Source organism: Ovis aries, chromosome 7, assembly GCF_016772045.2.
Source record: "Ovis aries strain OAR_USU_Benz2616 breed Rambouillet chromosome 7, ARS-UI_Ramb_v3.0, whole genome shotgun sequence".
Lineage (NCBI taxonomy): Eukaryota > Metazoa > Chordata > Mammalia > Artiodactyla > Bovidae > Ovis > Ovis aries.
The window spans coordinates 70,266,207-70,279,397 of NC_056060.1; the positions used below are offsets into that span (position 1 = coordinate 70,266,207).

The window sequence follows — 13,191 nt, forward strand, 5'->3', positions numbered from 1 at the left end:
CTAAAAAGAATTTCATGCCAATTATTAGTAACCTTAGAGCAAGTGGAAAATCAAATTAATCAAGTACCAGGTCCAAAGCTGCTGTTATAAACTTCATCTTGTAAAATCAGATTATAAAAACAGACTATACTTTTAAAATTAGATTTTTTTCTCATTGGCTCTCTCTTACTGTTATTTAATAGCTATAATTAGAATATAATTTGTCTTACTTTTTATTTACATTTTATCTTACTTCAGAGTCTGAATCTACATGGAAACAGCTTGAGTAAGTTGAGAGATCTCTCCAAATTAACAGGACTTCGAAAACTTAATATCAGCTTTAATGAATTTACTTGTTTAGATGATGTATACCACCTGGTAAGAACTTTTTTGAAATTATGTAAGTAAAATAAAATCATTAATTTAATGGATAAATTATTTTTGTAATAATGACCTCTTCTATACCATATTAAAGATATATAGCGCAAATCAGGAACAAAGCATACATAAAACTATAGTTTGTTATAGTATGTTATTTTTTCTAAAATAGGTCTTAGATTTAGATTCTGTTTACAAACCACATATACACCTGTGATCATATCTGAGTTCTAGCTACTTGAAAATAAAAGTAAAACTACTCCAGACTTGTTTTTAAAATGTCATTGATAAACTGTCATTTCCAATTTCTTCTGCTATTTTTTCTCAATCTCTTTTTCTTCCTTCTTGTGAGTCCTTATTACTTCTTCACTTTTTGGTTTACCACTTCACAGCTAATGTTGTCAGTTCTTCCCATCTGTGCATTATCCTTATGGTTATTTCTCTTTCTCTCTGCCTCGTCCTTTCTACCAAAACTTCAAATATATCGATCTTGTTTGACTTGTGTTTGCCTTCTTATAAATAAAAGGACAATTATTGTAATACACATGTACACATAGGTACAGATCTTATCTGGATATTTTTCCCTGTTTTATGTCATATAACAATAATTACATTGGAAAAGGCAATGGCACCCCACTCCAGTACTCTTGCCTGGAAAATCCCATGGACGGAGGAGCCTGGTGGGCTTCAGTCCATGGGGTCGCTAAGAGTTGGACACAACTGAGTGACTTCACTTTCACTTTTCCCTTTCATGCATTGGAGAAGGAAATGGCAACCCACTCCAGTGTTCTTGCCTGGAGAATCCCAGGGACGGGGGAGCCTGGTGGGCTGCTGTGTGTGGGGTCACACAGAGTCGGACACTACTGAAGCAACTTAGCAGGAGCAGCAGCAGCAACAATAATTACATATGGGTTCCAGAAGTGCAGTCCAGCATCTTTGTTTCCATAGGTCTCAGGTAATCGACATACCTTTTCGAATATATCCAATCAGATATATTCAAAATACATCTCAGCTCTTGCCGGTTTTCTACCTCCTCATAACCATTTCAAGGCTCTTGCACCATTACTTCTCCCACTGTGGTGAGAGTTTGCTACTTTGTTTATTGGCCTTCAGTAAGTTCAGTTCATTCAGCTTGGTGGTGTCCTACTCTCTGCAACCCCATGAATTGCAGCATGCCAGGCCTCCCTGTCCATTACAACTCCCAGAGTTCATTCAAACTCACGTCCATCGAGTCGGTGATGCCATCCAGCCATCTCATCCTCTGTCGTCCCCTTCTCCTTCTGCCCTCAATCCCTCCCAGCATCAGAGTCTTTTCCAATGAGTCAACTCTTTGCATGAGGTGGCGAAAGTATTGGAATTTCAGCTTCAGCATCATTCCTTCCAAAGAATACCCAGAACTGATCTCCTTTAGAATGGACTGGTTGGATCTCCTTGCTGTCCAAGGGACTCTCAGGAGTCTTCTCCAACACCACAGTTCAAAAGCATCAATTCTTTGGCGCTCAGCCTTCTTCACAGTCCAATTCTCACATCCATACATGACTACTGGAAAAACCATAGCCTTGACTAGATGGACCTTTGTTGGCAAAGTAATGTCTCTGCTTTTCAATATGCTATCTAGGTTGGTCATAAATTTTCTTCCAAGGAGTAAGTGTCTTTTAATTTCATGGCTGCAATCACCATCTGCAGTGATTTTGGAGCCCCCCAAAATAAAGTCTGACACTGTTTCCACTGTTTCCCCATCCATTTGCCATGAATTGATGGGACCGGATGCCATGATCTTCGTTTTCTGAATGTTGAGCTTTAAGGCAACTTTTTCACTCCCCACTTTCACTTTCATCAAGAGGCTTTTTAGTTCCTTTTCACTTTCTGCCATAAGGGTGGTGTCATCTGCATATCTGAGGTTAGATTTTAGTATTTAAACTCCCTTCCTTTTTTCTTTTAGTAAACCAGAGTCTTTTTTATTAAATTGGGGTAACATTGGCTTATGACACTACATGAGTTTCATGTGTACAATATTATTATATTTCAACTTCCGTATACACTACAGCATGCTCACCACCAAAAGTTTAGTTTCTATCCATCACCAAGCAGTTGACCACCTTTACCCATTTTGCCCTCCCTCCACCCTACTTCCCCACTGGTAATCACTACTCTGTTCCTTTTATCTATGTGTTTATCTTTATTTGGTTTGATTTATTCCTTTGTTTATTTTTTTAGTCTTAATATAAAACAGAACTCTCCATACTGTTTTCCATACTGTAAATTGGCTGCACCAGTTTACATTCCCACAAACAGTGCATGAAGGTTCACTTTTCTCTACATCCTCTCTTGTTATTTCTTGCCTTTTTGATAACAAATCATTGTGGTTTTGATTTGCATTTCCCTAATAATTAGTGATGAACATCTTTTCATGTACCTGTTGTGCATCTGAAAATAACTTTGGGAAAATGACCATTTAGCTCCTCTGCCTATTTTTTAAATTGGGTTGTTTGGTTTTTTGTTGTTGAGTTTTATGAGTTTTAAATATATATTTTATATCAGCCTCTTATCAGATGTATGATTTGCAAATATCTTCTCCAGCTTGGTATGTTGTCTTTTCATTTTGCTGATGGTTTCCTTTGCCATGCAGAGCTTTTTAGTTTGGTGTAGTCCCATTTCTTTATTTTTGCTTTTGTCCACATTGCTTGAGGAGTCATATCTAGAAACACATTGCTAAGACTCATGTCAAAGAGCATTCTGCCTTTATTTCTTCTAGGAATTTTAATGGTATTAGGAAACTGGATAGGCACATGTAAGGCCAAAGTCCTTTTTAACAGAATTCCCTGTAGGGTTTGGTATGCAACTGAGAAAAGAACATAGTTTAATAGAGGTCCCAGGACTATATATATTAATTGGTGGCATTTTTGGTTTAGTTTTTTTCTAATGATTTTCTAGCAGTTCCAAAGGTTGTAACAAGCACTGTAATTTTGCTAAGGCACAAATATAAAGAGTAAACTCTTAAGTCACACAGGATGAGTTTAGCCAGCTGCCCAGTGTGTATTTTGCAGTGTGGTTATATTGTTCTTTTCATCACCACAGCCACACAGCCTACTTATTGAATAACTATTACCATGGTCATTTTACATGTAAGGGAACTGGACAAATTTTATGCCCAAGTGTTATTTTTTAATTTTAGAACTAGGTAGAGATTCCTCAAACATCAGGAATCTGATATATAAATAAGTCTCTAAAAATGACTATAAGGATCTTCAGGTGTTCAAAGAGGGGAGACACTGTATATGTAGAATAAAACACAGATCCTGAAAACCACATACTACAAATATGTGGTTTAATAAATTATTATAAGGTGAACATGCTTATAAGTATCATCCAGGTCAAGAAATAAAACTCTGCCACCCAGAGCATAAATCCTTATATATGCCCCATTCCTTCAAGAAATCATTATCCTAACTTCTATAGTTATCCTCTCCCTGCTGTTCCCCCCCATAGTTCCAACACCCAAATGTGCATCCCTAGCACAGAAGTTTGGTTTCCCCCATTTTTTTTAATGTACTGTATTTTTTTAAGTCTCTTGTAAGTTCCCCTTCTATTCTCTTTCACTCCCCACTGTTTATTTGTTAGAGAAGGAAATGGCAACCCATTCCAGTTTTCTTGCCTGGAAAATCCCATGGTCAGAGCAGTCTAGTGGGCTGCAGTCCTTGAAGTTGCAGTGTAGTAAAACAGTTGTAGAAAAACTTGCATCTTCCAACCCAAAGAGTTTCCCGCAGTCTGCTGCTGCTGCTACTAAGTCGCTAAAGTTGTGTCCGATTCTGTGCGACCCCATGGACTGCAGTGCACCAGGCTCCTCCGTTCATGGGATTTTCCAGGCAAGAGTACTGGGGTGGGGTGCCATCGCCTTCTCTGTCCCATAGTCTAGACCCTGCCAATATATTACCTATGATACAACCCTACATGCCCTCCACCCACCAGTTTTTTTTTCCAAATTGGCAACTGGATCCAGAGATTGGATCAGACTCAGATTCCATTCCTCTGGCAAGACTGTAAGAGACACATAATGTCTAGTCGTCACTTTTCTGATTCAAGCAGCCTATATCCATTGTTGTTCAGTTGCTCAGTCGTTTGACTCTTTGCCAGCCCATGGGCGACAGCACCCCATGCTTCCCTGTCCTTCACCATTTCCCAGAGCTTGCTCAAACTCAACTCCATTGAGTCAGTGATGCTATCCAACCATCTTGTCCTCTGTTGTCCCCTTCTCCTCCTGCCTTCATTCTTTCCCAGAATCAGTCTCTTCCAATGAGTCAGCTCCTCCCATCAGGTGGCCAAAGTATTAGAGCTTCAGCTTCAGCATCAGTCCTTCCAATGAATATTCAGGTTTGATTCCTTTGTTCTCCTTGCAGTCCAAGGGACTCTCAAAACACCACAGTTCAAAAGCATCAATTCTTTGGCACTCAGCCTTCTTTATGGTCCAGCTCTTACCTCTGTACAATAAGACTACTGGAAAAACCATAGCTTTGACTGGACAGACCTTTGTCAACAGAGTAATGTCTCTGCTTTTTAATACACTATCTGGGCATAGCTTTTCTTCCAAGGAACAAGTGTCTTTTAAGTTCATGGCTGCAGTCACCATCTGCAGTGATTTTGGAGCCCAAGAAAATAAAGTCTTTTACTGTTTCCATTGTTTCCCCATCTATATGCCATGAAGTGATGGGATAGATGCCATGATCTTAGTTTTTTGAATGTTGAGTTTTAAGCCCGTTTTTCACTCTTCTCTTTCACCTTCATCAAGAAGCTCTTTAGTTCCTCTTTGCTTTCTGCCATAAGGTTGGTGTCATCTACGTATCTGAGGTTATTGATATTTCTCCTGGCAATCTTGACTTCAGCTTGTGATTCATCCAACCCAGTATTAAATATTCATTAATTTATTGAAAATTATGAAATAGCAATATTCTTATTCTCATTTCTTTTTCATTTATTAATTGGAATATTTTACATAGAGACATTTCCCCTTGTCTATTATTTGGATACCTAGTAGAACCATTCATATAGAAAATACAGAACAGATATTTGATTATTTGCCCTTATTTACCAACTTTGAAGATAATGAATTAGTTCCTTATGATTTCCCAAAGATGAGCAATTCTTTTTCTGTTTTAATATCATTAGGAATGCAGGGACTTAAACATATTTGATGATATTCAATTTATTGCAATTATTATCATGACGAAGCTCAGATTTTCTCATACTTAGCCAGTGGAAGCATCATAAAGTTATCTCCTTTAGCCATGACTCTAGTAGTCTGTGACAGCTTCTTTGCCACCTAGCATGAATGATTTTCCATACACATTTTGTGTGTTTTTCTACTGCAGACAGAGTCAGCTATTTCTTCAAGAAGCCCTGGTTTCTTTTAGAGAAGTGGTATTTCAGGACCACAACCTGGGTTAGTCACTGTTTATAAGTCTTTCCATTGGACAGGACTTGTGAGGGAGGTGTGTGTGGGAGGGGGGCTGGTATATGTGCATATGTGTAACTAAAATTAACCTTATGAATTTATATTGATATTTCCAATTCAAGACTGCAAATCATTTAGCTTAACCTTTATTCTGTTGTTGTTTTGTTCAGTTGCTAAGTCATGTCGGACTCTTTGCAACCCCATAAAATGCAGGACACCAGGCTTCCCTATCCTTCACTGTCTCCCAGAGTTTGCTAAAACTCATGTCCATTGAGTTGGTGATGCCATCCAACCATCTTATCCTCTGTCATCCCCTTCTCCTCCTGCCCTCAATCATGCCCAGCATCAGGATCTTTTCCAAAGAGTTGGATCTTCCCATTAGGTGGCCAGCTTTAGCTTCAGCATCAGTCTTTCCAATGAATATTCAGGGTTGATTTCCTTTAGGATTGACTGGTTTGATCTTCTTTTTGTCCAGGGACTCTCAAGAATCTTCACCAGCACACAGTTCAAAAGCATCAATTCTTTGATGCTCAACCTTCTTTATGGTCCACCTCTCACATCCATTACATGACTATGGGAAAAACCACAGCTTTGACTATATGGACCTTTGTCAGCAAAGTGATGTTTCTGCTTTTTAATATGGTGTCTAAATTTGTCATAGCTTCTCTTCCAAGTAGGAAGTGTCATTTAATTTCTGATTGCAGTCACTGTCCACAGTGCTTTTGGAGCCCAAGAAAATAAAATCTGCCACTGTTTCCATTTTTTCCCCATCTACTTGCCATGGAGTGATGGGACTGGATGCCATGATCTTCTTTTGAGGGGATATTGAGTTTTCTCTGTTACATACATCTATATCTTTTTTTCATCACCAATAATCCTTATTTTCAAGGTTACAAGGTGAGAATTAGGATATTTAATAATCATTTATTTGTTTTATCCCGTTACACAACAGTCTTGGAATGATAGCGCTAATACCCTCATCAGCATGTTACCATAACTATTTTTTTTAATTTTGTGTATGCTCTTTCCAGTCTTCCTTATTTTAAAAAAGTTAAAATTATCATACTATATCTACTTTGAGCATGTAGCCCTTACACTCTGTACACTCTACCTTTTAGTTTATTGGTAATTGTATATTTAATTCTCATCACCAGTCCTTAGATTGGTATCAAACATCTTAATTGTCAGAAAAATATTCTATTATAGATTCCTCAGGAAGGGCTTATAGGAACAATATCCCTTAAGTTACTGCTGCTGCTGCTAAGTCGCTTCAGTCGTGTCCAACTCTGTGCGACCCCATAGATGGCAGCCCATGAGGCTCCCCCGTCCCTGGGATTCTCCAGGCAAGAACACTGGAGTGGGTTGCCATTTCCTTCTCCAATGCATGAAAGTAAAAAGTGAAAGTAAAGTCACTCAGTCGTGTCCGACTCTTAGCGACTCCATGGACTGCAGCCTACCAGGCTCCTCCGTCCATGGGATTTTCCAGGCAAGAGGACTGGAGTGGGGTGCCATTGCCTTCTCCGTTCTCTAGTGCAGGAATAGTTTATCTATGTCCTTTATACTTGAAAGGCAGTTTTGTTAGGTATAAAATCTTTGGCTCACAGTTTTGTTTCTTGAGCATCTTAAGTGTTATTTAATTTTCTTGTGGCATAAAGTGTTGCTGTAGAAAAGTCTGATGAGGATGTATAATTTTTTCTCTTATAAGTCACAGGCTTTTTTCTTCTGGATGTCCAAAGGAAGTTTTTTAGTTTTCATTAAAGTCTAGTAATTTTATTATAAGAGTATGTCTTACATTGATTGTTCTGGGTCAAGATTTCAAATTCACAGTATGCTCTTCCAAAATAAATATTAAAATCACTTTTTTTAACTGAAAGTTTTTAGCAATTTTTGTTTCCTTGCTTTGGTTTTCTTCTTTAGGAACTCACATTATCCATATGTTGAAACTTTTCTTCACTATTTGTCACTTTCTCTTGAGTCCTTTTTATATCTCCATTTAGATTTTTAAATTGATACGATTTTTTAAAATTTCTTTTTCACTTTCTGCTTCTCTTAAGGTATTGTCTGTTGTTTACTTCTTTTGTCTTTGACTAGTTTAGTATTCACTTCTGAAATTATTTTATTATTTTATTTTAGATTCTTTTCTGAGTCCTTTCACTTCACTTCTGAGTTTTTCTAATCCAGATTTCTGTTGTTATTTTGTATCTTGTATCACTCTTAACATCTTTTTGCTTGTTTTGAAATAGTAGGTTTATGGTTATGATATGTTTCTTGGGCATGTCTTTTTGATACACTTTCATTGCTGGCAGCAATATTTCTGTCTCTCTCATGCGTGCATAGTTTGTTTAGCTTTGTCTGGGATTTTACCTCAATACTTTTCTGCTGCTCATTTTTCAGTGAAATTACTTCTTACCTTTTAAAATGAAAGTGGGTGTTGGGGAAGCTTTTGTAGTTTCACAGATCTCCCTCTTCTGCTGTTTATATGTACTGTTAACAGTTGTAGCACTTATTTTCTGAGATTTCCTGCCTCTATTCCTTCTTCCACTTCAGTCTGAACTTTCTCTTTTATTTGCCTCCTTTGTCCTTATCCTGTTTAATTTTGACTTAGCCCAGCAGTTTCTTCTGCAAGAAGGATTGAGTTCTCACTGGAGCCTGGTGGGGCAGTTTGAAAATTCATAGGTGCTAGACTGTTCCAGCCCCTTCAGACCGTTTTACTATAGATCTCATGCACTTATCTCGTATCAGAGAAGGCAAAACTCCCACTTTCAGCTGCACTCAGTGTGCCGTCAGACATTCCACTGAATATTGGTTGGCTGTTTGGGGGCTCTCTTATTCTCGGGTCTGTCAGATGATGCCCTGATGCTTCCTTCTTCCTCTCACATCGACATGGACACCATGTAGTCTTGTGGTTATTGGTGGTTTATCCCCACCAACTTCTTTTGGGACTTATGGGGCTACCTTGTTATGTAGCTTTATTATAAATGTTGTCCATGGAATTTTGGTCTTATTTTTACTTGCTTTTTATGTGGGGATTCAGAGAGATTGAATACCTGTGCTGCCTCTGCCTATGTATTTTCCAATAATCAACGTTGTATGTGTGTTTAATATTAATTATATTTATCATTTATCTCTGTGTCACAAAAGACCTAATGCCCTAATTTAATCACTCACCTGTTATTTCTATCAGTAGCTCAGACCGTAAAGCGTCTGCCTACAATGCAGGAGACCTGGGTTCGATCCCTGGGTTGGGAAGATCCCCTGGAGAAGGAAATGGTAACCCACTCCAGTATTCATGCAGTATTCATGCCTGGAAAATCCCATGGACTGAGAAGCCTGGTGGGCTACAGTCCGTGGGGTCGCAAAGAGTCGGACACAACTGAGCCACTTCACTTCACTTTTTTTACCAGCTGAGCCACGAGGGGCTCAGATGGTAGAGAATCTGCCTGCAATGCAGGAGACCTGGGTTCAATCTCTAGATTGGAAAGATCCCCTAGAGAAGGAAATGGCTACCCACTCCAGTATTCAGGCCTGGAGAATTCCATGATCAGAGGAGCCTGGAAGACTACAGTCCATGGGGTCGCAAAGAACTGGACATGACTGAGAGACTTTCACTTTCACTTTTCGCTTTTATTTATCTCATTTTTACTATCATTTTCCTTAACTGTGTCTCTAACATGGAGAGTTTCTATACTTTATTGTATGCTAGGCATTAGGTTCTACTAGGTTGCAGAAAGTAAACGGATGGTTACTATGTGTTCATTACCCTGTCTTTGCCTTGTGAATCAGGATTTCCAATCTATGACTGTTTACATAATGAAAGACCTGGGCTTCATAAATGGTGGAGATACATTATATAATTTTTATAGATTTTTTAAAAATCTAAGAAAGATGTCCACATAAGGTAAAATTGAAATATCAAAAGCTATATGTCTGTCATTCATTCACTTGAACTATCAGGAAAGGAGAGTATCCAAGCCAAAGAAATAGGAACAGATTTTTTTTTTTTCTGAAAATAACTATACCATAGTCAGAGTTGGCCAAGGAGAGAGAAACAAATATGTATGGCTATTTGCAACTTTATAGATTATAGAAATAATACTTCTGTCTTACCTTTTCCAATGACAGATTAAGTGTTAAAATATTTCTAATGCCTCAAGACAGCTAATCTACATTTAGAGATTGAACTATTATCCCTAAAATATTTTAAAGAGGTCTTGTCAGTTTTAATCTTTGTAATTTGGGCTGAATTGTACCATAACTTACAAAAGATTTAAACCAAAATGCAAGAAATACTAAAATGCCAAATTCTCCTGCAAAACTGAAAATATTATGCCTTGAATATTCATGGAGTGTATGGAGTCTCTTTTATATTCTGGGAATATAAAAAAGTAAAGATCCTACCCCTGTTTTCAAGAAAAGAAGACAGCTATCTTTATATAATGAATTGTTCCCAAATGCTAATCAGCATGCAAGTGTCAGAATTTGGGACAAGTTTTTAACCATTTTTTGATGAAAAATGGCAAAAGGTGGACCATGTAGTAAAATTTTATAAATCTAAATTTATTTAATTTAAAAGAAGACTGTTCTTTCTGGCTTACTTCACTCTGTATAATCAGCTCCAGTTTCATCCATCTTATTAGAACTGATTCAAATGTATTCTTTTTAATGGCTGAGTAATACTCCATTGTGTATATGTACCACAGCTTTCTTATCCATTCATCTGCTGATGGACATCTAGGTTGTTTCCATGTCCTGGCTATTATAAACAGTGCTGCAGTGAACATTGGGGTACACGTGTCTCTTTCAATTCCGGTTTCCTCAGTGTGTATGCCCAGCAGTGGGATTGCTGTGTCATAAGGCAGTTCTATTTGCAATTTTTTAAGGAATCTCCACACTGTTCTCCATAGTGGCTGTACTAGTTTGCATTCCGACCAACAGTGTAAGAGGGTTCCCTTTTCTCCACACCCTTTCCAGCATTTATTGCTTGCAGACTTTTGGATCGCAGCCAGAAAGAAAAACACCAATACAGTATACTAACACATATATGTGGAATTTAGAAAGATGGTAATGATGACCCTGTGTGCAAGACAGCAAAAGAAACACAGATGTGTAGAATGGACTTTTGGACTCTGAGGGAGAGGGAGAGGGTGGGATGATTTGGGAGAATGGCATTGAAACATGTATACTATCATGTAAGAAACGAATTGCCAGTCTATGTTCGATACAGGATACAGGATGCTTGTGGCTGGTGCACGGGGATGATCCAGAGAGATGATATGGGGTGGGAGGTGGGAGGGGGGGTTCATGATTGGGAACTCATGTACACCCATGGTGGATTCATGTCAATGTATGGCAAAACCAATACAGTATTGTAAAGTAAAATAAAGTTAAAAAAAAAAAGAGTGTTCTAAGATTATATGCTTAATACTTTCTACTGCCAAATATCCTTTTGTTCAAGAAATTATAATGATAGTAAATTATAGGATATTTTTTACTATGCTTACTTATAATAAAAGTCATTTAATTTCCAGAAACTTTTTAGATTTTAATGATCTGAACACTCAACTCTTGAAACCTGAGTCATTGTAATAGGTGCTATTACAACAATATGAGCTATGCATTATATAGCAGTAACTAATTCTATGGTGAATTCAAATAATTAAGTTATAAAGAAATCAAATTTATTTTTAATTTATAATAATAGTATTTTATTTTAATAAATATGTTGCAAAATATTTTCTTCATGTTTTCTTTATCACTTTCTGGTTCTGGTTCTGAGTTAGTATATACTTTAAAAGAAAATTTTGTTTGCACTGAGTAGAAGTAGCAAATTGTTTTAAAGATTTCTTACAAGTTAAGTAAAATAAAGATCTAAATATATAAATGGCCAAAGATGAGAAAGACAACAAGCAAAAATATAGCTAGTACAGATACAGGCTTCCCTGGTGGCTCATACAGTAAAGCATCTGCCTGCAATGCGAGAGACCCAGGTTCAATTCCTGGGTCAGGAAAATCCCCTGGAGAAGGAAATGGCACCCATTCCAGTATTCTTGCCTCGGAAATCCCATGGACAGAGGAGCCTGTTGGGCTACAGTCCATGGGATATCAAACATGGAAAAGGTGTGCAACTTCAGTGGGATTAATGTAAATTAAAATAAGGCAGGTAGGTTGGTGGATATTTAAGGAATGAGCATTCTCAAATCCTACTGTTGGAAGAAAAAACTGATACAACCTTCCTTAAAACTATTTGGCAATATTTATCAAGTCTTAACAATATAGAAATCCTTAAAGACCATTAATCTTATTTCTAAAAACCTTTCCTGAGAAAATATTCTCGGTTAAAGTATTATGAACATGGACATTTGTTGCAGTGTTGCCAACAATTGGAAGTCACATAAATGTCCATAGCAAAATGTTTTTAAAAGTCTAATAACTTACATATTAGAATACTATGCAATCATGAAAAATCATTTTGAATAATATTTAATAAGGTGTGAACATGTTAGAAGGGAATAAAATTCTATATAATAGAGCAATACATTTGTTTCATATAAGAAAAATATATATGAGCATATAATAAAAAATGTTTTCAGTGGTTCTTTCTGAGCAACAGAATTATATATGCTTTCTTTTTAAAAAATTTATTTACTATATTTCCCAGACCTCCAACAAGAATGTGTTACTTTAATATTTTTTTTAAAATTAATTATTGAAAAATCCTGTCCTTTTAAAAAAGGAAATTATAGAATGTAACAGGTGTAGTTTCTGCTTCTGAAGATGAATGCTTTTAAACTAGGCCATGAGTTTAAACCAGAAGCCTGGGTATAAGAAGTGTAATTCTTCGTTAGGGACAAATTTTCTTGTTAGTTTTTCTTTTCTGTCTCATCTGTAAAAACACATACTGCCACTCTATGTTACAAGGGTGAAGAGAGAATTAAGAGAAAATTACTAAAATAAAATATAATGTAGCTGTTTATTAATAGGAAAATAGGTACTTTGATGCCATTACTGCAGTATAGGCTACTGTTTAGGTTTTCTGTAAGGATTACCAAAAAGCATGTAAAGTACTTAAAGAATCAGAGAGAGAAAAAAAGAACTGTGTAAATACAAACCATGATCCTTCTAGCATCACTTCTATCTGTATGTGTTGCAGTATAACCTTGAATATTTGGATGCAAGTCATAACCATGTGATAACCCTTGAAGGATTTAGAGGTCTGATGAAACTTAAGCACTTAGACTTGAGCTGGAATCAATTGAAAAAATCTGGCGATGAAATAAATATGTTATGCAAACATACCACAAGCCTTCTCACTCTTGATATTCGACATAATCCATGGCAAAAGGTAGGTAACAGACATGTTTATAAAAAAGCAAACAATCATTTTT

The 13,191-nt window shown here is 36.9% G+C and overlaps 1 protein-coding gene across 11 annotated transcripts in view; it reads left to right on the plus strand.

Annotated features, from left to right (window-relative positions):
- The window catches only part of LRRC9 (leucine rich repeat containing 9), a 140,271-nt gene that overhangs the window by 61,830 nt on the left and 65,250 nt on the right, over positions 1–13,191 (plus strand). For all 11 annotated transcript variants that reach the window (XM_060418113.1, XM_004011042.6, XM_060418115.1 and 8 more), the window contains 2 exons: positions 238–357; positions 12,957–13,148. In XM_060418113.1, coding sequence (XP_060274096.1) covers positions 238–357; positions 12,957–13,148 — 312 coding nt within the window. The remainder of the gene's footprint in view (positions 1–237; positions 358–12,956; positions 13,149–13,191) is intronic.